At 43.3% G+C, this 27,114-nt stretch overlaps 1 protein-coding gene across 1 annotated transcript in view; it reads right to left on the bottom strand.

The window, feature by feature from the left end:
- FBN2 (fibrillin 2) overlaps window positions 1-18,375 on the bottom strand; it is a 260,472-nt gene extending 242,097 nt beyond the window's left edge. The window contains exons 1-5 of the mRNA XM_077138319.1: window positions 18,140-18,375; window positions 17,166-17,248; window positions 12,559-12,657; window positions 9,644-9,739; window positions 692-787 (exon numbers count right to left, since the gene is read on the bottom strand). Coding sequence (XP_076994434.1) covers window positions 692-787; window positions 9,644-9,739; window positions 12,559-12,657; window positions 17,166-17,248; window positions 18,140-18,375 — 610 coding nt within the window. The remainder of the gene's footprint in view (window positions 1-691; window positions 788-9,643; window positions 9,740-12,558; window positions 12,658-17,165; window positions 17,249-18,139) is intronic.
- Window positions 18,376-27,114: the final 8,739 nt, after the last annotated feature.

Below are 27,114 nucleotides of genomic sequence, written 5' to 3' on the forward strand. Positions count from 1 at the left end.
AAGTTTACATCAATCAGCATGCGGACCATATCTCTGGAGGCTGTCACTGGTCCATGGCTAGAGGAGAGATGTACTCTCTCTAGATAGGAGCAGGGAAACATCACCTCGGGTACTGCTGGCAACAGTCTTACAATTTCAAAGAACCCCAAGCTATGGCAAAACAGACACACCAGGGAGGGCAGCCACGAGAAACAGAGTAGCAGGGTCAAATCTCTGATTACTGACCATGTCCTACCCAAGCATGTTAGCTCAGGAAATGTTGTTATGGAAAATAATATATTTCCTTGTGGGTGAGGGCAATTTGCATCACAGTTTATGGGTTTTGCAGCTTAAGATACCCTGGGACATTTCTTCTTTTCTTTTTTATTAGCATTGGCACGTCCAACAAGGACTCCCAGTTGGAATAAAGCATATTATTGGAATTTGCCAGTCACTCACTCACAATTATCCTACTGTCGCAGTCCCAGAGCTACCCTTCTGACCTGAGTGACTGGTGGAAAACATTAAGACACTTCTGCCACAATTAGCTAAGTCTCAAAATCTTATCATCCAAGTTACAGACACAGTAAATGAAAAAAACAGAAATATTCCTTCACAAGAAGAATTTTGAGTACTAAAAATCATACATTTTTCTCCCAACAGAATAGTCCTCTCTAAAATGACTCTCTCCTTTCTTTTTTTCTTCGCTTACCTCTTTCACACTGGGGGCCAGTGAATCCATAAACACAAGCACAGCGGTTGGGTCCAATACAACGTCCACCATTCTGACACCCATTTTCACAGACAGCTGCATATAAACACAGCAAGAAGTTAATTACAGTAAACCTGAGTACAATGCAGCAGTGCAGAGATGCTGCCAGAAGAGCCTTACATTATGTTACATCTCGAGAATACCAAATACAGTTCACATCATGCATTTGAGTAAGTACATTTCAGCATATACAGAGACAAAAAATCCTACACAAAATTCATGTAATTCTCATCATTAAGTAAGCACATAGTAAAAGGTATTTTTTTTTTTAAATTCAAATCACAAGATTTGGCTGTGTTGCTGCTCATTTCATCAGAACACAACTATTCAATCCCCCATTTCTGCTCCATCAACGTGTCATCTATTCACAGAGAAGGTGGTTGTGCTGGGTTGAAAGGATTATGTTCCCTAGAAAAGCCATGTTTTAATCCTGATCCATTCTGTGGAAGCAGCCATTTCTTTCAATCCCTACTTGGTACTGCAGGTTGGAGGCTTGATTAGATTATGTCCACCAAGTTGTGCCTCACTCAATTGTGCCTCACCCAATTGTGGGTATTAACCTTTGATTAGAAGGAGATATGACTCCCCCCATTCCAGGTGGATCTTGATTAGTTCACTGGAATCCTTTAAAACAGGAAACATTTCAAAGAGAGCCACAAGAACCACAAGAGCCCACACAGCCAGAGACTTTTGGAGCTGAAGAAGGAAAACGCCCTTGGGGGAGCGTCATGAAGCAAAAGGCCTGGAGAGAAAGCTAGCAGACGTCGCCATGTTCACCACGTGCCTTTCCAGTTGAGAGAGAAACCCTGAACATCATCGGCCTTTCGTGGGCAAGGTAACCTCTTGTTGGTGCCTTAATTTGGACATTTTTATTAGACTTGCTTTAATTGGGACAGTCTTACTTTTACTTGTGACCAGGAACACCAGGATCTGGGACTCACTAGAGGCGAGGACCCAGCAGGGGCCTACGGGCAGAGGGGAGCCTCAACAGCTGCCTCCATGGGCGGCACCGCACCCCTCCCCCCCCAAAAAAAATGTCCTAACTGCCAGTCCTGCGAGGGTGACCTTACATGGAAAGAGGGTCTCAGCAGATGTAGGACACTGAACTAGATTAGACTCCAACGCAACACGGCTGGAGAAGGGGACAGCAGGGTGAGAAGTGGAGAGGAGACAGCAGGTGACACAGGAGAGGAGGGTGAGAAGCAAAGAGGAGACAGCAGGTGACAAGGGCGAGGAGGCTGTGTAAAGACGGACGCAAGTACATCTGTAAGTGATAACACCAAGGAAGGACCCTCCCCTCCAGGTCCCGCTGACACTTGGATTTCAGACCTCCCCACTCCAGAACTGTGACACAAAGCACTTCTGTTTTGTTTCAAGTCACCCAGTTTGTGGTCATCTGTTAGGGGAGCCTCAGGAAACCAAGACAAGATTTCCCACAGACTCATCTGTCGACAGCTGAATTCAAGAATCATGTCCTCGCTGAGAGAAAATATTAAGAACATCTCCAACCAGCCTACCCTGCTGGACAGAAACCCTCTGTGCTCACGAAGGGGAGGATTATAAAGTACCCTATGAACTGCTCCCAAAGAAACAGAGTTAAGGGAAATTAATTATTTTACATTAAAGGGAGATGAAGGAGTAAAACACTTTTATGTGCCCTTCAAGTGGGGTACCTGTCAAAACTCAATAAATATACTGCTCTCTGAAGATGCAATAATGCAGCTATAACTGCTTACAAGAAATACTGAAATGCACTGTCCAGCATCATCCAGAGTCACGGGGTGATTTCTGTCTTGCTGATGGCAGCAAGAACAGAATGCACTTGGGAGCACAGGGTATCTTTCATCTGCAGCATCGCTGTGCCAATGACCTTAAAATCTGTTTGCAGCTACACTCTAGTCAGAGGCAGGCATCTGTGTGCCTCTGCACAAGTACAGCGCCCTAAAAATGATCTTTCTGCTTCTCCACCGGTCCCAAGCCGAGCCTTGGATGCAGCAGGGCAGGCCACAGGTTCCGTGTAGTGCGTCCAACTCGCCGCGGCCTTTTGAAACACAGGGCGGGCAGTACATCAGAGGAGCAAATACAGGGGACGAAAGCAAAGGGAAAAAGGCATGAAGAGCAGGAGAAAGATGGGGGTGGACAGGAATGCGGAAGACAGAAAAGACCTGTAGGAGAACTCCAAACCACGTGGAACTGCACAGCACCAACCACCAGGATGTGAAGGTTTCAGCTGTTAAAGTGATACATTGCAAAAGGGTCGCACACATCTAAAGTAATTCATCAGAAGGTGAAGGACGTCTTCAAAGAGTCTCGAGCTGTCTGACATGGACGTGGACGGTCGTCCTCCTGGGTGGGTCCCTCACTCTCGGGCCACCAGCCTGTAAGGCATGGATGGGGGAAGAGCGTTCTACTGGGGACAGCGACCCTCAGTGAGGGTGGACAGACCTCTCCTCGGGGCCTCCCAAACCCCAGGGAGGACAGGGGATGGGCTGCTCTGGGCAGAGCTCACCCGTAATGGGTCCAACCCAGTCTTTTCAGAAGAAGGTGAGGACGTCACCTGCTGCGCCTCTCCCTCAAGTCCACAGCCAAATCGCTTTGACAGGCCCCCACCATCACACGGGGACACCCACAGCCTGCTGCTGCTGCAGAGCCCCTGGGTGCTCAGCGGTGCTCCCATCTGAAAGCACTCTGCTTTCCCTGTCCAGAGCAGGCTACTATGCAAGAGGCGACTTCCGCCAGCAGCACACACAGGCCTCCTAAAGCATGTCAATTTCAGGAACTGTCCTGTCCCCCTTCCTCATGCCTCCTGGGGCTTCTCAAGGGAATTTCACGAGCACAGGCTATTTTTCGATCACTCCATTCTGAAAAATCTGTTCAGCCATTTGCGTGTGATAGGGAAAGAGGGAACAATTTAATTATATTTATAGAGAAGATACAGTTAAACCAAGGGGATTTAATTTAAATGACACCCTTTCATTTACTCTAAAACTGCCATTTACCGTCCCAGTTAAAACAATCGCCACCATGTGTACTGACTCCCTCCTGAGGATTCTGAACTCGCTAACCGCACACCTGTATTAAAGCACCTATCAGGGCGTACAGGTGAGCAGTTCTCAGGTGTCCCAGGGGTCCCCAAGGTCAAAACTATTCTCATGACACAATGAAGGTGATGTGCCTGTCTCACCTTCATTCTCTCACAAGCACGCACAGAGCCTTCCAGAGGCTACAGGACAGCGCCACAGTTTGCTACAACGCTCAACCACATATATGTGTGAGGCCAGAATTTCTCCCTACACTTTAATCCAAACCAACATATCACAACAGACCCACTGCAGAAGCAGCAACGAGGGTCCAGTTGGGCTATATTAAGCCAGAGACTAAAGAGACTTTCAAAATGTAAAGCAATGCCTATCTTCTTGCTAAAATTTTTTGGTTGGGAAGATATGATTGTTGTTTTATTTTTAAAAATGCTAACATGTAACATAGGTGTGTTGCTATTCTTAAATTAATTAGTAAGTAATGCTCAAATGCTCAGTTTAAATTTCCAATACAACAAAAAAATCAATAGGCATGACATAAAATAATGGGGTCCTCAAAAAAAAAAAAACACTGAAAAATGTAAAGAGGCCCTGTGAACAAAAGGTAGAGAGACACACAGACACAGCCACTTTGCACATATTCCCGTCTCGCGCACGAGTTCTGCCAGGGCAGGGCTCGGAGCCTGGCGGCCCTCGTGTCCTAACACCTGCTGAAGTTATCGATGTATCACAGGTGCTAGAAAGCATCCTGTCATATGTCAAAACTTCACAGTTTTCCCCCATATTTGGGGAAGGAGAGTGATGCAGTGAAGAGATAACGGGTGTGCTATTCTAGCAGTTCCTAGCACATTACCCCAGTTTCCCAGCATGTAAAATGGAGCTAACAATCCCTGCCCCACACCCAGATGATCATTCAATAAGATGGTACAGAAAACAAAGCATACAGTGGCTGCACGTTGGAGGGGCCCCATAGCCCTTAATTCTCTTCCTCTTTTTTACTACAGGATATTTGTATGGAAAACAAGGAAAAAATTCCTTAAAAGCTAAAGTAGGAAATACAGATAAAGAGGGAACAGAAATAATCAACAGGAGGTAAATTCCCTTCTTTTGAATGAGTTACGATGAAAGTTACTTTATAAAATAATACATATTTTGGAACAAGACATAATGGAAACGTACATATACATTACAGCAGAGCCGGGAAGACACTTCACGGTGCCTGAATTTCCATCATAGAAAGAATGTGACCCCCCAGGAAGAAAAAAATGCTCACACCTGGTGTGAGACCGAAGGGAAAAGCAGGGAAGAAAAAACAAATACAGGTGGAGCTATGAGCTGGTTTCTTAGCTGCCTGCCACAGTTTGGGGAGAGGAAAGCAGAGTCCCTGTTTACACCCGTCGGGCAGTGACACGGGGATGCCCAGATCACGTGCTGTAGGAGCCCGGAGGTTTACAGAACGTTTCATTCAGCAAACATTTACTGAGCACATGCTTTGTGCTAGATAATATGATAGATGCAAACTTTCATTAGACAGACTTGTAATACTCAGCAGAGATATATATGCTGGACATCAAAGTTTAAATTATGGTGGTTACTTCTACAAAAACCTATCAGATAAAAACAGCATTCTAAATTAGGTTAAAATGTTAAAAAAAAAAAAAAAAAAAAAAACAGGGAAGGAAAGGAACAAAAGCCCATTCCGTTGGTATATGGCAAAACAGATCCTTATTCTTCATTTGTCTCCCAGGATGCCGCACTCCCCCAGTTCTCCTTTCGTCTCACTCCGCTTTGCCGGCCCCTCGCCCTTTCCTGCACCTTAAGCTGTCAGGGTGGACCCCTGCTGCGGCTTCACTCCTCTTCCCCATCTACCCCAACTTCCGAGTGGTCTTCAACTAGGTTTATGCTTCAAATATCATCCAAACATCAGTTCAGCCTGTACACCCCACGCTTCTCTCTCCTTCTCTGACCTCGTAAGACCCGAGCTCACAGATGCTTCCACTCGGAGATTTAACAGGCATCTCAAACTACCAAATCCCAAACAGAGCTCTTGAGACCCAGGTCCTCAGCCCCCGACCCGCTCCCCATCCAGTCCCCACGTCAGGAACTCACACCACCACGCAGCCCTGTCCCTCGGCGCACACTTCCTCTCCTGGGTCCTCCCTCCAAAGTCACTCGCCACATCCTCAACCCTGCCAGCTGCAGCCTCGGTCCCCAGGACAGCACAGCCTCCACCTGGACTTTTTGCTTTGTCTCCTCCTCTTCCTACACTCCAGTTTCCGCACAACATCCATGATATTTCTTTCAGCTAATCAGATCACACCACTCCACTGCTCAAACGCTCCAATGGTTTTCCACAATGAAGGTAAAACCCATATTTCTCTCCTTGGCTTACAAGGCCCTGTAGCTCCCCTTCTGAACTCGTCTCTTCCCACTCTCTGCTTTGCTCACTTTACTCCATCCACTTCGAGGCATTACTGTTTCCAAAATATAAGAAAGCTGTTCCCATCCCAGGTGTTTTGAATCTGCTTTACCCCATGCCTAGCACACTACTGGACCTAAAAGCACAGCTCACTTTCTCACTTCGCTCAGGACCGTGTCCACTTCTCAGGGACGAGAGTCAAACAGCAGAGAATGGCTAAACCTTGCCCAGAAGTCTCCCCCTTACCCTGCAGTTACTCTTCCTCTAGAACTTCTCACTACTTAAACATACATTAGGTGTTCTAGTTCACTAGCTGCTGGAATACAACACACCAGAGATGGACTGGCTTTTAATTAAAGGGGATTTATTTAGTTAAAAAAGTATAGTCAGAGGAAAGGCAGCTAACTTTCAACTGAGGTTCTTTCTTACGTGGGAAGGCACAGGGTAATCTTTGCTGGCCTTCTCTCCAGGCCTCTGGGTTCCAACAACTTTCCCTGGGGTGATTCCTCCAAAGGCCTGGGCTGAGCTGCAAGTGCTGAGATGAGGTATGCTGAGCTGCTGGGGCTGTGCTATATCGCACTCTCTCATTTAAGCACCAGCCAATTAAATCAAACATCATTCATTGCAGCAGGCACGCCTCCTAGCCAACTGCAGATGTAATCAGCAACAGACGAGGTTCACGTACCATTGGCTCATGTCCACAGCAATAGAACTAGGCACCGTCACCTGGCCAAGTTGACACCTGAACCTAACTACCACATTAGGCATTTACTTTTCATTCACTTGCTGTCTCCCCCACCATAGCGTAAGCTTGTGAGGTGGAGCCTTGCTTGTGGAGATGTACTGCACCTGGCGATGCGTGATGGAATAACAGAGGGCCTTTTGGAGAACGCTTCCCACGTCTCTGGGAAAGAAGCTGGGCAGCTTCAAGGCTTCTGATATCCTCATTCGAGCAAACACCGTATTTTAGGACCCTTCTGATTCTCAACCTGAAAATGGTTCCATCTGCTTTTTTATCCTCAATACTGTAGCCGTCTCTCTATAACACAACTTAGAAAGTGGTCTTTCTTAAGCCATTTCTTGAACTGATAACTACTTGCTCAAATCACAGTAAGTTATTGTACCTTCGCTTTCTTCTCTGTTGTGTAATGAATTTTGTTAGTTATGTATTTTGTTTGTACCACATGGTCTATAATCCCTGAGACACCTGCGAGATGAAGATGGCATCATCTGTTGAATAATCTAGAGAGCAACTTTTCAGGTATACTCTGATTTTCTGACCTCTTACCTTTCAACTTCCCCTGGATGGAAAATGTGGAGGCATAAATATGGTTTTACACAAGGCAACAGCACATGAAAGCATCTCTCTCAGAAATGGAAAGTATTTTCCATCTTTGACGTCCCCACAGCTGGGTGAATGGAAAGGGAGTCCCACACCTGCCAGAGCTCATTCTGTCCAACCTTTAGGAAAATGCATACATATACGAACACCCACAGCAGATCCAACAGCTGAATTCATGCTAAAATGTCTGATTCCAGGATCGTTCTCGAGCAAATAATCTGAAAGATCAGTTGAGGCAAGGCTTTTTCCCCCTGTGGTTCCAAAGTACTTGTGAATTTCTTTTTCCCTCTACAGATCTAAAGGTGGAATTACAAGAAAGATAATTTTATCTCTTCTCTGGCTACTGCACTGTGTAAAGAGGGATCCAGTTGGCTCTCCTAACATTTTTATGAGGCATAAAAAAGGCAAAAATCCGTCTCCTTATAAATATTATGTTCATAATAGATTTTTTACTTTTTTCCAGTCATGAAATGGTGTTCATTGTGTAAAATCTGGAAACTACCTAAATGTACAAAAAAAAAAAAAGGAAAAATCATCCACAAAACAAAAAAAAGAAAGAAAGAAAGAAATCATCCACGAAAAAAAAAAGAAACTCGGCTGCAATTTTCTTTTCTACTGTTTTCTGGCCCTTTGCTGCTCCAGCCTGGCCAAGCCTGGCCTAGACAAGTTATTATACTGGCCTCTCCTTGCTAGAAAACCGGCCCCAGTGAACCGTATTTCCTTAAGTACCTTAAACTGCAGTCAACTTCAGATTACCCGAATAACTTCTGTCATATCTGAGTACCACCTATACAAAGTGCCTGCAAACTAACATCTGCAGATCAAATTTTCCTGCTTCCTGTTTTTAAGTGGTTGAAAAAAATTAAAAGAAGAATAGTTAGTGGCATGTGAAAATCAGATGAACTTTAAATTCTAGTACCCATAAATAAAATACTGCCAGAACACACTTACATATATGTTCCTTTACATATGTCTAAGGACTTACTTATGTCTAAGGCTACTTTTCTGCTTTAATGGCAGAGTTGAGTAGTTGCAACAGGAACCACAAAGTCTAAATATCTACTATCTGGCCTTTTTGGAAAAAGTGGCCAATCTCTGTTACCAAATATTTTTCTTCAACCTGAACCATCTTTTTAGTTAAAATGATTTAAAAAGAAAAAGCACTAATCAAATGAAAAGCTATCATTACCCTAGCTAGAAGGCAACCTTAAGAAGAATTGCAAGAGAAATAAAATGACATTAATTAAAAAGAAGTTAAATATTCTTGCATGCCTGAGACTTGGCCTTTCTATGTTAAAAATGAGATGGGAAATTCTTGGGGAGGTCTTGAAGATTACCAGGCAACCTACCTAGTCTCTAGAGCTGATGAAATCAGATAAAATACAAATGAACATGAAAGGGGCTTTCTCAGTATTTGTTATTCAACTTTATTTACTGTCACACTTAAAAGTATACAACTTGCCATAAAATCCCACAATTTGAGAAACACTAACCTAAAGTATTTCCCAGTGATGTGTCACAATCAAGAAACTAAAAGGCTATTTCTTGATCAGTATAGGATGTTTTCGGTGAAGACAAAAGCTTGCTGGATTAAAGCTCTCTCTTTCACAAAACATTTCATAGCCCTGCATTGTGATATGAAATATACTTGAGCAAAGGACAATTTTTAAGATTGGCTCTGCTGGGGGTGATTTTGAGGCATCCTAAAAAATTATTTATACATATACACATACATTTATATTTAGAGAGAGACTGAGAAAGCAAATCCAACAAACGTCAGCATTTGTTTTTTCAGAACATATGTTTGTAGAAGGTAAAAGGAAGACAAGCATTTACCTGTGAAATGTATCAAATTTGATAAAGCATTAATGATATCCAACAGTATCAACACTCTAAATCAAAAACCTCTAAAAGAGCTAGAAAATTCTTATAGGATAAAAGTTACAAATTCAGTTTTAAGGCAAAGTATAAAACAAAATTATTTTCTAAAAGAACTGTAAGTTTTACAAGAACTTACATTATGACTTAGTATGAGAAACCCCACTAGAGCAGACAATTTCCAATAAATAAAGTAGATTCCAATCATTCCTTACGTTGTCCACAGTAAGTTCCAATATACCCCTTCTGGCACTGGCAGTGGTCGGCCGCGCAGGTCCCGCCGTTCATACATCTGACGCTGCACTGCTGAACTGCAAAGAGCAGCAGAATGCAAAACCGTCAATCCCCACAATCGCAGTATGTGAGATGTCTAAAACTGCACCAGATATCCAATTCAATGGCAAATACATTCCATGGAAGTAAATGCTACCATATAGACATATCATTATGAATCGTCAATCGTGCATACCAGGACGTATCTGTGACAGTATGTTTTTGGTATGTGTTTATAAACTATATTACACTTGCAGTATTAAAAGACATCAGTATGAGGTGACTCCAGGCGTAATTTCTAGCACACAGGAGGCACTCGTGTTCACTCAGAACACAGATGCCAGCGCCCATTCACGTGTGACTCAATCCCAAACTGCCATGATGCTTAGTCTCTGCTCTCAGGGAACTTACACTCCAGCAGGGAGAGAGACGAAACTACAGACTGTGCTAAGTCCCTTGAAGGAAACTGTATTGTGAAGCAGAATAGCCTGGAACCAAGGATGGCATTCTGATGCCAGACTCAAACAGAGACCCAAAGAATGAGAAGGAGGTAGGAAATACCAGAGAAGGACTTCACAGGGAGTGGAACCAGCCAATCAAAAGGGCCTTGGGATAGTAAAGGGTCTCCTGTGTTTGATGAGTTGAAAGATCTGGTGTGGATAGTAGGAGGCAGAGTGGTAAGAGGAGGTCTTGGAGAGGCAAACAGAGGTGGATAACTCATGGCCTCCAGGGCCACAGAAGAGTTTGCATTTATATCCCAAATGCAAATCAGGAGTCACCAAAAAGGACTTAAAAGTGCGGAGTGATGTGATTTATAATTTTAAGAGATTATTCCAGCTTCTGCACAGAGAACGAATGTGAAAAGAGGTCAGAAGAAGCTAGGGAGCCTGTCAGGAGGCTCCTGCAATAGTCCTGCAAGAGTAGTGAGAACACATGGTAGCAGTGAAGACAGAAAGGAGAAGATGGATTTGAGATATATTTTGCCAGTAGAATCTACCAATCTGATTAAAAGGTTTGACATGAGAGAAAGGAAAGTTGCTTAAGGAGTAGGGTGGATGGCAGTGCCTTCATAGGCAGGAGAAACTGTAGTAGTAGACTGTGATCAGTATAAAGGAAAGTTACATTTTGGACATACTTTATGTTTCAGGAGCTGCCAAATAGGAAATGGAACATGAGTGTAGGCTCAGTGGAGGAACACTCTTTGGAGATGACTATTATGAGTTAACATATTAGCAGTAGTTGAGGATGTATAAATATATATATTTGATTTTACCCAGGGAACTCTTGGGAATGCCAACCTTTGAATGGAAGGCCGATGAAGAAGATATAGAAAGGAGACTAAAAAATAGTAATCAAGAAAAGGATAGCTGTGGGCAAGTGGTATTATAGAAGTCAAGGGAAAAGAGCATTTCAAGAACACTGTGGCTAATGGATTGAGATGGTTTTGCAGACTCAAGTAGGATGAGGACCTGAAGGTTTAGAAATGGAAAGGCAAAAAGTATATGCGCGGATTCCTACGGAACTAGTTACCGTGCAGTGGGGAGGACCCGTGAATGCGCAGCTCCCTAGATTAAGGAATTAAGAAACTAAAATTGTGAAACTTCTCCAGGATTGGGTATTTATAAGGGCAAAATGATAAAACTAAGGGGGCTGGAGGCCTGAGGACATAGGTAAGGCTGTCTTTTAGGCTTTCAGACAAGAGAGGGTCAGGTGAATGCAAGGAATTGCTCACAGGGGGTCAAAGAGTTCTTGACGAGTTTGACTAATGGGTTTTAACAAGCTGTGAAAATGGCAGATTATATACCAAGAATATCAAAATAGGGTTTTTATCAGAAGTTCTATTGAGAAGACAAGATGGTGGGTTGTGAACGTGAAATGAAACTCAGTAGATCCACTATTGTGCAAACACGGGGAGAACGGGTCGCCTCAGGTTCTGAGAACAGTAACTCATAAGCACCCCGACTTTTCTGGCAGGGTCAAACAGACCATATTTTACTCTTTTTAGAGAAAATTTATAGGGGGAAATGTTAAATGTAACACTAGTTTGAAGCAAATGTTAAATATTTATTTAACTTTTGACAATTAAATAAACCACATCTGCTTCCACCTTGTTATAATGGTGTCTTAAAGGCTGGCCTTAAAGATGAATCTTGGCGCTTCAAGACGAACAATTTCTAACTGGGTCACAAACAGCACACTCTCGGTCCACTGTCATTGTCATCCTTACAGAGCTGTTTGGAGTTAATATGTATAAAGCTTCTGCAATATAGTCAGTACTCAGTAAATTCTTTTCCAATACTCTTCTCTTTCCACCTTAGTTAGGATATGGCAGCAGTACATAAAGAAAGCAAATAAAGTCTAGGGACTGAGACTACAGGCATGGCGAGTAGAATACCTGGATTCGCACTGTTTGAATTATGTGGCAATTTACTAAACCTCTGTGTGCTTCAGGTCCCTCCTTATGTAAAATGGGGTAATAATAGTATTTCATAGTGTCTCTGTAAGCATTAAGTAAGGTGATATGGTTAAACACTTCAAACAGTAGCTGGCATGTAGTAAGCATCCAATAAATTACAGATATTATTCATAGAGAATTACTTCTCCCACCGAACGTAGGCTCTTCCTCTGCACACACACACACACAGTGGCTGGAGCAAACCTGAAGCATTTTTCTTACTGAGAATCATTTACCTCTTTTAGGTATTGGTTGAGGAAACAAGCCACCAAGGATTTTTACTCCAAAGATTAATACAGACCTAGTTTGTAAGGAAAGCAATCAGATTTATAGTTTATTTAAAGCAACATCTATCATTTGCTGAAGAGTTTAAGGAAAACATAGAAGACATAATAAACGTACTTGATTTTGACCCACAGGTAGGCGATATTTGGCCGCTGGAACAAGTACACATGTTAGGACGGGAACAAAATCCATCTCCACAACTATTTCTACAAATTGCTGTAGAAAGTACAATAGGAAAGCAAATGAATAATCATGTACTTAGCCAGCTTATAAAACAAGAAAGCTATATAAAACAAGAAACCTCAAAATTAAGATACAAAATAGGTGTTGTAAATGTCAAATTTCAGATATGCAATGAAATTACCCATTATAGATGGGAATAATTTTTACAAGTATCTCTCTGATAATGTGCAAACAAATGAAGCTATTTCAAGTTCCATAATCCTGACTCTAACCCTCCTATCAATATGGGCCATCCTTTCCATTCAAGGCAGGGTGTTTAAATGCAGAATTTCACTAAGAAAAGTCAGCCTTAGCCCTAAGGAATTGGGAGGGTTGACGAAACCAAGAGGTCCTGAGCTGCCTGAGAAAGTAGTCTGCCATGTAAAGGACCCTCACAGGAGAGAGAGAGAGTGAAAGTGAAGTGGGCTGAGCCAGGCTCTAACAAGAGACCCCAGGCTCCAATGGCTTGGCCAAGCCTCAGGGGTTTCATGCACATTCCTTCCCACTGGTATCTGACCTGCCCTATCATCAATCTTGCACCTCTTAATAATTCCCTCTTTCCTTTTCCAGGCTTTCTTCTCCCATATTATCGCCACAACCTAGACTATTCCTGCTGCTCAGAAAAGCTGCTGTGACAGTTTGATGAAGGGAAGTGAAGCCTCCTGCAGCTGTGACCTCCAACGAGCACAAAGGTATGAGGGTCATCACAGCAGAGAATGCCAGGGGTACTACAGAGCACATGCCACGATACTCAAACCCTTTAGCAGAGCGCCTTCAAATGGGAAGTCCCTCCCATGTTTAGAGTCAATTCACTTAGGAGCTAAGAGATTTATCTCCATACCCACAATTGAATTCTTTCTTTATGCACACTGGCTCTGGGCTTTAATGTTCCATGACTGATGCAAAAAGGATACAGGGGAGACTCTGCAAATACTCTGAAACACAATGTAAATATGCATGTGCTCATGGGTATTTTGCTGGGGAGGGGTCCCACAGCCTTCAAAGAGATCTGGGACCCCAATAATGAAAGCATACGTTCCACAGAAGTACAATAAGTCAATAATCACTTTTCCTCTTAAAATTGTTTTGATATTTATCAAAAATATCAATGTTCCCTATCAATGAAAATAGTGTCAAATATCTTAGTGTGAAGGCAAGAAATTAATTCCAAGCAAGAATATGGTTCCTGCCATGAAAATGACTATTGATTCTTAAAATGTACCAGAATTTCTGACCAACACTAATTTTCCAATGTCACAGGCTCACTAAAAGACTGTTTTATTTCAGCGCTCTCCACCAGATTGAACAGGTAGAGTCTCTGTCTAAGCTTGGTTAATATCCAAAGTACCCTACTGAGATGCTCAGCCTGGAGAAGGTCTGATGAGCTGAAGACTGGCAATCCCCTGCAGTTACCTGTGACGGTCACAGAGGTGACCACTGCACCACTCTATGTCCGTGAGCCAGAGAAAGGTGAGGAGCCTTCACGCCATCTCTCTGCACACCTACCTCAGACTACACTGTGCTTTACCTAAATATTTGTCCCTCTCACAAGCACACAAACCATGACACCTAGGAGTACAGGAGGAAGAGGCAAGACCAGGTGCCGGCAGTTCAGTGATACAGGTAGAAGTTGCATGGCCCAGTAAAGAGCCCAGGGGAACTCAAAGGGTCTAAGGTTGAGCTCCTGTTCTGTCACTGACCCGCTGTGATCTCTTGGAAAAAAGGGAAAAATCAGTCTGTCTGAGTTCAGTGTTCTCATTGTTCAAACAGAGGGATTCCACTGGATGTACTCTGATGTCTCTTCAAGTCTCAGACGCTATGATTCTAGGCCAACTTCGACCTACTGTTATTTCACTTAGTGAAAGGGAGTCAGTTCATAGCATAATTTCACAAGTCAATTAATAAGCAAACTTTTCCATTGCTTCATGTTCTAACAAGATAATAAAGCAATGGAAAGTGAGAAAGTCAATTCCATCCTTGTGGAAACAAATATTTGGAGGTTTGGAAGTATTTCAGTGATCTTCTCAGGCCACAGTTAAGACCAGTCACAACAAAGCACTAAGACTCAAATCCAATGCATTTGGTTTCCAGTATTGCGAGAAATACATTTTCCTTTGAATAGCTTCTTCTCATGAAACCAGATCAAGGTCAAATAGATTAAATTCCAGAAGTTGACAGTTTTAATATTTTTCTATATAGAAAGAATTTTGAAGTGTAAATGTATGAAAAAATTCAGCTTAGGACCCCATTTTCAATACATGTTTTCCTCTTTGCAAAATGCCCCACAAATTTTCTTCTGCCAAATGGTTGAATATAGATAAAATAGAAAATACAATAAATTCCTTATTACCAGAAAAGCCTATAATTAACATCCCTGATATTGACTTATAATGGCTTTAATCTGGTTACTGCCTCTATAAGGATCATTTAAAATGTCACTAATCCAACTACTGAATTTAATGCAGAACATTACAAATTAAAATTTAGATGTGGTACATATAAGGGAATATAAAGGTATTGCATTCTCCATTTTTTGTGCTTCTTTATATTCTAGGGTACTTGGATTACTTTTCTAATATGCAATAATAAGTAATCTTGCAGCTGCATCTTGACACAATGTTGTAAATGTTTCTCGGCTCTATAAAGATCATGTCAAAGCTTATGCTTTTTATAGATTTATGGCATGTGTACATTCCAACGGGCTTCATAAGCATCCAAATATTTCAAGCCATAGAAACAGCTCGAATTTTCACCGTTACTCTGGGGTTTTCAAAGGAGATCTCCTATGCAAGTAAAAGGCACAATATTAGTCAAAGACCAAGAGGCTTTAAAGCTGACACTCATAGGGCCATGGCTAAAGTTCTCCTGGAAATATTCTGGAAGGCCGTTTTCTCTGGAATTCCTATTCTGTGCTGATCCAATAAAACCTGACTTCACAGATTTTCAACATGTACCATAAACGGATCCCTACTCCTCGGCTGCTCTCCAACTCAATAACAGCAGCCACCTTCAGTGCACTTACTGAGTCAGACTTTCCAGTGCCTAAGTCATCACTCCTGGGTATAAGGCAGGTGTGCAGCAAGTGACGCTGACTGCTTCAGGATTCTAGGAAACCATGCCTGTGAGTTTCAAGCAGCCATGGTAATGCCCTACTGGCCCGAAAAAGTAAATGCACTCTCCATAACAGCGTCACATATATGACTTCTGTACAGGAAAGAAAAGTATACAGTCTTCTTCCTTTCGTTCTTTTTAAATAAAAGCAAAGGTTTATAATCAAAGGGTTTCTTTAAAATATGTATGAACTATTTAAAATACACAGCTGTTGTTTCCAACAGTGTTGGCCTCATCACTGGAGATTGTGGGATTTTAGGGTAGGAAAGATAATAAGAAACTGGTCTTTACAACACTTGAGATTTCATTCCTTGTAAAAACAGCTGCACTGAAATAACATTAAGGGTCTATCTCAAACCCACAAAACCAATAAATACAGAGTTAGAGATCCCGCTACATCCTCATTATTCCTTGGCTAGCGTGGTTTTAACTCTCCCCTTTTCTCTGTTGACAGAAACACAATTTTCTTTCCCCTGGAGAACAGGGAGGTCAATCTAAAGACAAGATTGACTCTACGTGAACATGATATCTGCCCCAACCCACAACAAGATAAATGTGGCTGTGATGTAACACACACAGGAGAAGGCCAGTTACACGTCAACTCAAAAATTCACAAGCATATGAAATAATGCATTCCACAGTCCATCACGTTGAGGGGGATAACTAATGAGACAGCCAGTGGAGTCTGGAGAGCTGGGCAAACGTTTTGGAAACTTAATAAAACAAAACATTTAAGATCAGGTGCAAGTTCTAAAATTCACACTTTGGAAATGCACTGTACAAAATGAGGTGTGGGGTCTGGAAACCCTAAATTTAAATGTCTTCAGAAAAGTCAAGCCACTTGGAGCTCTCTTGTAAAAATTTTGTCAACCTGGATCAACTCTAAGTCCATGAGAGTGTTCCTTTCATATCTATTTTATGTGGGTGTTGAGATGAAACCAGAGAAAATAAAGTGGTTTTGTATAACGGCCTAAGAAAGCATGGTCTTTATGAAGTCTAAACCTCATGCAGAGCCAAAAGCCAGATTAATTTACATAATCACATTGTGGTCTTATCTAGACTCTTAGAAAAAGTGGTTTTGAGTTATCTAGGGAACTGCTCTACTCCCTCTTCAGTTTGTATTAATAGACACAGGAAGATAAAACTTTCAAGTCTCAGTGGAGTCTTTATCATTATTTCCCTTCAACAGGTCTAGAAGTGAAGCTAAAGTGGGGCGAGCAGCCGTATCCTCTCCACCACTCCAAATGGGGCAGCGGCCCGATTATCACTGTCCTGTGGACATCCGATTCCAATGCAAGCCTGTTTCCAACCGGCTTCATGAATGCAAGTGACCGGCCTTTAGATGGGGCCAAACGCGGGATCTCAAGCTGCGATCCCATCGGGGCACTCACGGACAATGCACTGGTTTCCTCCAGGGAGCGTCTTCCAGCCCGGGCAGCAGTACGAGTGGAATCTGGAGCCGCACACGTTGGGCCTGCGATGGAGAAGCGCGGTCACACAGACGTACGCAAGGGCTGCAGTCACACAGCAGTGGTTTTCGTAAACCAAGCCCCAGGAGAGCCGAGTTCAGGCTAACAAGCCAAGCAACCAAAGCTACAGTTCAAATTCTTTGGGATTAGGGGGCAGAGGTGGGAATAAGCGGGCTGGAAGGGGCGAGCATCAGAACCCTCCCTTCCAAACATTGCCTTTCATCTGCCCTCCCTGGCTTGCCTTTTCTAAAAGGACGAAGAGACACAAGGAAACATATAATTTGCTACTATTGTAGCCTCCGGATGCAGAGAACAAAGGGAACATTCCGTTTCAAAACTCCTTGCCCCGGCTCACAAATCCACCTCCCTCCTTAATCAACTGCTACTCTGGTCCCCGACGTGTCGAGCGAAGCGCGTCGGAAGGTGGGGCGCGAGACTTGGTGACAGACAGAGAGAAAGCCCTGCGTCCCCCACACGTCCCCAAACAAAAGGCTCGGCAGCGGCTCCTCGACGGCGGGCAGCCCGCACGCTCCGCCGCGTGCGTGGAGGGGGGGGACAAGGCCCACCCATTCAGACCCTCGTCCCGCCAGGCGCGGGCTAAACCCCGCGATCCGCACCCGCGGGCCTCCCCCCCATCCCCCGCCCGGCTGAGGGAGGGCTTTCCGCCTGCCGAGGCGCGCGCCGCCGCGCTTTTGGAGAGCCGGGCGCAACCGCGGGGCTTGGGGGTCTCCCGGCAGGAGGGGGCCGCGGCTGCAGGCGCAAGTGCAGCGCCCGAGTGTGGAGGGGGCCTGCGGGGTGCGGATGGAAAGCGGCCGAGCGGAGGCTCGCCCCCAGCCCCAGCCGCCCCCCCACCCCGCGCGGGGCGCCTGGGATGCCCGACCGCCTGCCCAACCTACCCTCGGAGCACGTCTTGCTGTCCCCGCCTGCGGACGCGGCTCGCAGCCACCGCGCCGTCCTCCCGGTACTCGGGTGCCGCGAAGCCGCCTTCGGAGCCCGCCGCCGCCGCCGCCGGCCGGGACTGGGAGCGGGGTGGCGGGGGCTGGGGCTGGCCGGCGGTGCCCTGCGCCCAGAGCGCCACGCAGCCCAGCCACACGCAGGAGAGCTGGAGACACAGGCGCCGCCGTCTTCCCATCGCGGCCGCGGAGAGCGCGGGTGCCGAGGTGCACAGAAAGCGAGTAGAGAGAGAGAAAAATCTGCGCGCGCCGGGAAAAAAAAAAACAAACTCAGGCGCTAAAAAAACCGCCTTCGCCGACCCTCGGGGCTCCCTCGGTCGGACTCGGGTCGCGGCTCTGCCGGCAGCGCTGGACCGGGCGGCCGCCCCCTGGCTGCCGGCGGCGCGGGGCGCGGGCTCTAGCGCAGCAGTCGGCGAGGCGCGGCGACCGTGCAGCCGGCAGCCCCGCGCGGTCCACGTTGCATCCCCCGGGCCACGGCCCCGAGCGACTCTAGAGCTGCCAGCAGGCGGGGGCGGGAAATTACAAAAGTAACCCGAGCGGCTGCGGCGTAAAGTTACAAAGCGAGCGGACCTCAAAAGAAGGAAAAAAAAAAAAAAAGACTGCCTGCACGGCCCGGCGCAGCGGCTTCCCGTGCGCTCCAGGCACACGGATCTGGGAAAGCAGCAAAAAGTCACCAGAAAGAGGCAGGCAAGCAAACAAAAGTTTTCTCCCCCAAAGATGAAAAAGGGTTTCCTCCCGGCTCGCCCCGAGGCCCGCGGGGCAGCGACACGCCGGCGACGGCTGCGGAGCCGGGCGGAGCGGCGCGGGGCCGGGGCGAGCAGCCGGCGACAGGGAGTGCGGGAGGCTGGGCGCCGGGACAGATGCGGCGGGCGAGCGCGCGACGCCGGGTTTTTGAGGCCGGGCCAGGCGCGGGGCGGGCCGGCGGGCGGCGGCTGTCAGTGGGGGCCGGGGCGCAGCCGTCCACACGTGGGGCGCAGCCGGGGCGGAGGGGCCGGCGCAGAGTGGGCGGGGACAGGGGAAGGGGGCGAAGGAGGGGAGCGAGAGATGGGGGAGGGGAGGAGGAAGGAAGGGGGGCAGGGCGAGGGGAGGGATGAGGACGCAGATCGGGGAGAATGGGGGTCGCGATCCAGAGGAAGGCCGGGTCTGGAAAAGGGGCTTGGAAAGAGGGATTGGCAAGCCCGGGTGCGGGAGGAAATGGGGGAGTGGGGGTGGGGGCGAGGGTTAGGAGAAGAGAAGTGGGAAAGTGGAGAGAGGGCCGGGGGCCAGGAGGAGGGGTCCCGGGGGCCGGCTGGAGGGGGTGAAACGCTAGGCGGCTTCGCTTCCCGTCCCCCTCGTTTGGCCGCTAGCTCTGTTTTGACTGCTTGTGCAAAGCGAGCAGACGGCGGGGGAGGGGGCGGTTAGGGACCGGATTCGGGAAAGAAGACTGCGGCCCCTTCCCTTCCCCCTCCCGCGCCTCCTGGCCGCGGACGCGGGACCCAGGTCTCTAAGCGCGCCCCCTCGGCTGGCTCCGCGACCGAACTTCCCCAGTCCACAGAGGCCGCAGGGTGGCGGATGGAAACGTCCGCCCGCTGGGACCCCCCCAGGCCGGGCTGGGCGGGGTGGGGGTGGGGGGGTTCCGAGCCTTCGGGGAAAAGAGGATCGCGCGGCAGTGGGCTACAGCTTCAGTCCGAGGAGGCTGGGCCGTCACCGTGGCCTCCCTCCCCCCGCGAGCGGCGTCCATCTGCGGGGTCCACGGAGGGGCTGGGCGATTCCACGTGGAAACGCTCCCGCGGCCGCCAGGAGGGAGCGCACCAGCCACGGGGGTCTGGGCAGCGCGCCGGCGCCGCGGTCCCGGGGAGTCCGCGCAGGGGTTTTGCCCCAGGGTGACCCTGGGAGGGTCCCACAGGGCGTGCCCGAGGGGGTGGAGGGGCCCCGTAGGGGCCTCAGAGGCAAACGACGGGTGAATGGGGCTGGGGCGCATCCTCTGTTCCTGGCCTGGACGCCTTCTTCTGATTAATGATTAAACCCCAGCAATTCCAGCAATTGGCGCTTTTTTAGGCTGACGATTTACCCTCCGAGCGCTGTGCACTCACTCGCCCCGCCTCTAGGATCTTCCTTTGTGGCCTTGCTTTGGTGAGGTTTCGGAAGCCCTCGTCCTCTCGCACATGGAACTTCCTAATTAAAAAATCCAACATCCCTGAAAACCAGGACCGACCATACAAGTACAGTTTAGGAGACAACACAAGAAATCAGTGTCTGGATTATTCAGGCCTAGAGAACCCTTCCTTTAAAACGATTATATAGATGCCTATATATCCTTCCCCTCTTGTCCAGGGGTGCTATTTGGCACACAAATTCTCCGCGAATTAATAGACCCCCCCCCCTCCAGAGTCCTACTATATTCTGGTAAAGTGGAAGGAAAAGTAGGAATCAGATTATTTCGTGTGGGACACCAATTTGTTGAAACCAAAGGAATTAAAGAGAACAAGAGAGTCATATGTCATGTACTTCAGACAAATAAAATCTTTTAACTAAAAAGCTAAGTAGATAACGATCTCGTCGACTAAAGCAGTGCTTTAATCATCCTTTTAAAGCATCTTGTCTATCCTTTTTTCTAATCCTTAACTTCATGGTTCACTCCTGCCTATCACATCAAAACCAGAGCTCTCTACAATTGCAAATGCCATTACGTTTTTGTCCCAGCAACCCCACTTTAAGAAATCTATATAAAAGATACTTGGGCAAAAAAATGTTAAATGTGACTGTGTTAGGCTGTTTATTGTATAATTCTTTGTAAAAGCAAAAGACTGGAAATAGTCTTATCAATGAAGAACTAGGTGAATGTGGTTTAATACACTCAGTGGAATATTATGTAGCTTTAAAAAATGAATGAGGTGTATCTGTCTATACTCCTATGGAGCAATCTCTAAGATATACAGTTCAATCAAAAAAAGCATGGTGCAAAATATTGTATATTGTATGCTATCTCTTGGGGTGTGGGTGTGCATTATATGGTATGCATTGTTTTCTTTAAAAAATAAAAGTATAAACCAAAGCTAATAAAAATGTTTATGAGGGATGAGACAATGGTGGAAGCTAGACTTTTCTCAAATATACCTTGTTTTATAGTTCTAACTTTGGAACAATGCTTATGTTTATATAATTAAAAACAAAATTAAATTTGAAAACAGCAATCCTTAAAAATCTTAAACTGAAATGAATCTGTTTATCACATTGCTGGCATAATCACAGAAAGAACAGTTATTTAAAGGAATGTTTAAACAAAGTATTTGGGTTGTACATCTTTAGTGGGATATAACCTAAGGACAAAAGGAATCACAGAGATATCTTAAACTGCAGTCAACGATGGTAATGCTAGAGAGAGAGAAACAAAGCAAATATGGAACTCTGTTGATATCATTAGGAGAATGATTTCAGCCGAACAGAAAAGAAATTATACATAAAATAAGAAGTAAAAATCTAATAATATCAAATTGAATTTAAATACCAATATGAAATATGATATTTTAATTTTTCTAAAAGATTCATGTATATCCACTGAAAAGATCCAGAAGTAATGACAACTCAATAGCATTAAACACCCATTGTCCCTTGATTGTGGTTCCTCAATACCATTTTCCATTGAAAGGAATCAGGGCTCCTTTGGTAGGTAGCTGATTCATCTTAAATATTTCCCACCTAAGACCTTGGCTATGATGAGGTGCCCCTCCCTTCTGGGATGGTGTCAGAGGAACCCTTGTAGAGAGTCAGGAATTTTATCAGTGTTCAGCTGTAATAAAGCCACACACACCTCCAGATGTTATGGGGAACAGTAAGAGGCATCCCTGCCCCTCCTGCCAGGGTGTATCAGTAGAGATCAAGTGGAGAGCCGGAATTCTCACACCTGCCCGACAATGACAAGGTTTCCTTTCCACCAAGGGTGTCAACATAGATTGAGTGGAGGACTTGGATTCCCATCCCCTTCTGGCAATAATGAGGCCCCACTCCCAACCACCCAACTCCTACCAGCACAGTGTCAGAGGAGGCCAATAAAAACAATATTGAAATAAGATCCCGAGTCTCATAATACCCCAAATGTTAAGAATTCAATTTAAAAAATCATCATACCAAGAATAAGGAGAATCTCAACTTCACTGAGAAATCATAGATGTCAACACTGAGATGACATAATGTTAGAATTATCTGACAATGTCCTTAAAGCAGTCATGATAAAAAAAAAAAGCTTTAATGAGCAGTTAAAAATGTTCTTAAAACTAATGATGAAATAGAAAGACTCTGCAAAGAAATTATTAAAGAAGAATCAAATGGAAAGTTTATAACTGAAAAATACAATAACTAAAATAAAAAATGCAATGGATGAGCTTAACAGCAAATTGGAGGAGCCAGAGGAAAGGATCAGTGAAACTTGAAAGATAGAATAGGAATTACCTGCACTGAACACTGAGAGAAGATAGAGTGAAAAAAAATTAGAAATAGAAACATCCCTCAAGGATGTGTGAAACTATATGACAAAAGTTTTAACATTTGGTCATCAAATTTCTGAAGAAGAAAGAGGGTAGTAGCTGCTAAAAACTACTCAAAGAAATAATACTGAAATTCCCCCCAAATTTAGCAAAAGTCATATGTATAGATTCAAGAATCACAGGGAACCCCAAACAGGATAAACTGAATAGGACACGTCAAAGCCAAGCTAATGAAGATTAAGGACAAAGAAAAGCTCTTGAAAGCAGTGAGAAAAATGGCGCTGTATGTGTTGTAGAAAACCGATTCAAGTGACTGACGTCGTTTTAAAATCAGAAACCATGGAGGCCAGAAAAAAGTGGCCCAACATATTTCAAGCGCTGAAAGAAAATCCCTATCAACCAAGAATTCTATACCCACTAAAACATTTCCTTCAGGAGCTAAGGGGAAATCAAGACATTTTCAGATGATAAAAAACTAAGAGAATTTGTCTACAACAGACCTATCCTAAATAATGGCTAACGAGAATTCTCTAAACAGGAAAAAAAAAAAAAGACAAAGGAATCTTGGAACATCAGGAAGGAAGCAAGAAAACTAAAAAAGAGTAAAAATATGGAAAATATGGATAAATAAAATAGCCTTTACTTCTCTTGATTTTTTTCTAAGTTACATTTGATGGTTGAAACAAAATTCTCAATGTATGAAGAGGTAAAGTTTAAAACATTTATATTATAAATGGGGGAGCTAAAGGTTAAGAATGATAAAGTTTTCCATACTTCACACAATCTGGTTGAGACCAGTAGACTGTAAAAAGTTAAAAGGGTGGCACAAGGGAGAACTTTCTGAAGAGACAGTTGTTGCCCAACTTGATTGGTGGTGCTTGCCCAAATTTCTGAACCTGTGAGAAAATGGTATAGAACTGTACACACACTGTACCAATATCGGTTGCTTAGTTTTTATATTGTACTATAGTTGCATTAGAACCATTGTGGGAACTGGCTAAAGGGTGTACAGATTTCTCTGAACAATTGTCACAACAGCCTGTGAATTTTTACCTAGTTTTTAATTTATAATATTAATGGGGAAACACTGTTGTTTTTAATATTTGACTCATTTTCCCCCATCCCCTATCAATTTAAAGTTGAGGCATTTCATGTGTTGGGAATGTTTGTTTCTTGTAATTTTTTTAATTAATAAAATTAAAAATAAAAATAATAAAGTTGAGGCATTTCATTCCATAATACTTGTTTTTATAAGATGGGTGTTAGCAGAGAAACAAAATGGCAAAATGTTGCTAATTGTTGAAGCTGGATACATCAGTGTTTATTATATTCCTTCCTCTAATTTTGTGAATGGTTGAAGAGTGTCATAGTGAAGTTTTTAGAACTATCTGCTGCAGATGGTTCCGAAGAATGTCTTAGCTGTACTCTTCTTCATTTTTTCTCTCTTCCTTTAATAACAACAGACAAAATTTGACTACAGTCTAGATTTTATCAATTCTGTTGGTTATTTGTTTCCTGAGTCCATAATTTTTGCTATAATCTTTATTTTCTTTCTCTATTTTTATTGAACAACATGTGCTTGAATTTTCTAGTTCAGTTTCTAGCTTTATGAATTCAATGCTTTGTTTAATTTCCTGTCTTCATTACTAAGTATATAAAACTATGAATTGTTCTGAGTTTAATTTTAGGCAAGTCTAAAAATTTTTTATATGTGATGTTAATCATCTTTATTTTTAAAAATTTCTTTATCTCCGCATATTGAAACTTCAAGTATCTAAGAGAAAAATGTTCAATTTTCCTCAGGTTGAATTTTTAATTATAATATTAATTTCTAGTTATATTGCAGTGTGATTAGGGATTAGGCTGTTCTTCATGGATTTTTGTGGTTTATCTTGAAAATTTTCTGTGTTCTTTATAAGCCATTGATTTTGTAAATGTTCCACAAAGGCTTGCAAAGAAGGTATAAACTCTTTTGTGATATAGAATTTGAGGCATATCTGTTAATCTTCAAATACATTATGATATTTTGATTTGCAGAGTCAATGCTTACTAGTTTCAACAAAAATTTCTTTTGTTATGTCTTTGAATATCTTTTCCATTCTGCCTTTTAGGTTCCTTCAGTAATACAAGTTATTTTTGCTTTGCTTTATTGTCTGCTATCCACTTGGTTTAATCTCTTTGTATTTGGCATCCCAAAACATCTTTTGTTGTTAATTATTTGGTTATCAGCCAAGTCTACTCTGTTACTTGCTAAGTTTATTTTTTTTTTTTCCAGTTTGGCTTTGTTTTGCTTCTCAGTTTATTTCTCAGCTTGGCAATTTTCAATTTTATCGAACTCTTTTGTTTATCATCTCTTCTTCAAGTTCCAATTTTGCGTTCCTATTTTCATTATGTTCTTCCACAGTACAAAACATTCTTAGGAAAATTTCTTCTGTTTCTTTAATTAAGCATTCTTCCAGATAAGGTTGTAACATTACTAGCAGCCTATTCATTATCCATTCTTCCCTATTTCGTATTTCCAAACCACTAATTTTATTATGGACAAAAATGTACCCCACTAAAAGGTGACATTTCACAGATCCCTTTTTAACTAGTGTTAGTTTATGCCTTTCTTAGTCCCCAGTAAGAGAGGGAAATTTCCCATATTTTTCTCCATGCAGATGCAACTTTTGTGTGTTGCTTACATTTATCCATGTTTGAGGGCCTTTATATGATTTTAAAATAATTTTTCACTGAAATTTTTTGTATCCTATTTCTCTCTCTCTCTCTCCCTCTCTCTCCCTCTCCGTGTGTGTGTGTGTGTGTGTGTGTGTGTGTGAGTGTGTTTGGAGAGGGTCAGTAGGAATGATGCTTTACTACAAGGAATCAATGCAAGTAAATCAAGGATTCCCCTCTCTTTTCTCTGCTCTCTCATTGGAATTGCCCATTTTGAATTTTAAGGCATGAAGTTCTGCCTTTTCCTTTGATTAAGTCTGAGGTATTTTGGCTGGTTTGTTCCTATTTGTTACTCCATCATTAGAAATGGAGAAAGGAAAGTCTATTCTCATTCTACCATCTTAACCTGGAAGTCTGTAAGAGTACTTTAAATAAAGTAATACAGTTGCAAATCAAATCATGCAAAAAAATTGAGATAAGAAACAACTCAGCCCAGCCCCAATGTTTGAGCCCAAACCTTACTCACCTTTACCAATTTTTCCTTTTTCTTTGTAAATAGAGGAATGATTTACATATAGTGAAACACACACATCTTATGTGCAAAGTTTAGTGAGTTCTGACAATTGCGCATACCCTTGCGACCAACCCCCCTCCGTAAAATATAAAACATAATTAGAGAAGGTAAAAGTTCCGTTCATAAGCTAAAAGTACGAAGATGATAAATTAAACATTTTATCTTCTGAGAAAGATCCCCTGTGCAAATTCCTAGTTAATTCCCTCCCACTCCACCCCACAGACAATCACTTTACAGTTTCTTTCTTTTGCCTATTGTAGAACTTCATATACATTGAGTCATATAATGACCTCTTTTATGCATGACTTTTTCACTCAGCATAAAATATTTGAGGTTCCTTCATGCTGTAGCATGTATCAGTAGTTTGCTCTTCTTTATTGCTGAAGAGTGTTCCATTGGATGTTTATATTACAATTTGCTTATCCATTCCCCTGATGATGGACATTTAGGTTGTTTCCAGTTTGGAACTATTATGACTAAAACTCTTAAGAGCATTCTTGTACAAATCCTTCTGTGTACATATGTTTTCATTTATCCTAAGTAAATATCTAAAAGTGGAATTTCTTGGTCATAGAGTGTGTGTACTTTCAACGTTATGAAAAATTACTAGAACAATATTCAAACTGGTTATGTCATTTTACACTTCCTCCAGCAATAAGTGTTCTGATTGCCGCACATCCTCAACATTTTGCACTTTCATTCTCTTTAATCTTTGTCATTTTAATGGCTGTGTGGTGTATAACGTTGTGGTTTTAACTTGCATTTTCCAGATGAGTAATGATTGATGTTGGTGCTCATTAGCCATTTCTCTTTCTTCATGAAATGTCCGTTCAAGTCTTTTGCTGACCTTTTTTTTCAATTATTGAGTTGTAGAAATTGCTTATGTATTCTAGATACATATCCTTTATCCCATATAGCTATTGTGACTATTTTCACCTATGTTTTCCTCCTTAAGCAGTTTTCTTTTATAATTTCATCTATCATGACTTTCAAGTTAATTGTGTGTAGAATGTTAGGAATGGATCTAGGTTCATTTTACTTTTCTATGTAGATAGCCAGTTCCAGTACTGTTGTTGAAAAGACTTACCATTTCCCATTGAACTGTTTTGGCATCTTTGTCAGATATCAAATAACACAATAATTGAAAGTAATTAATGAAAATTCTCTAACTTTTCTTTCTTTCAAAATTGTTTTAGATAGTTTGTATCTGTTGTATTTGTGTAAAT

This window comes from Tamandua tetradactyla, chromosome 20 (assembly GCF_023851605.1).
Source record: "Tamandua tetradactyla isolate mTamTet1 chromosome 20, mTamTet1.pri, whole genome shotgun sequence".
Lineage (NCBI taxonomy): Eukaryota > Metazoa > Chordata > Mammalia > Pilosa > Myrmecophagidae > Tamandua > Tamandua tetradactyla.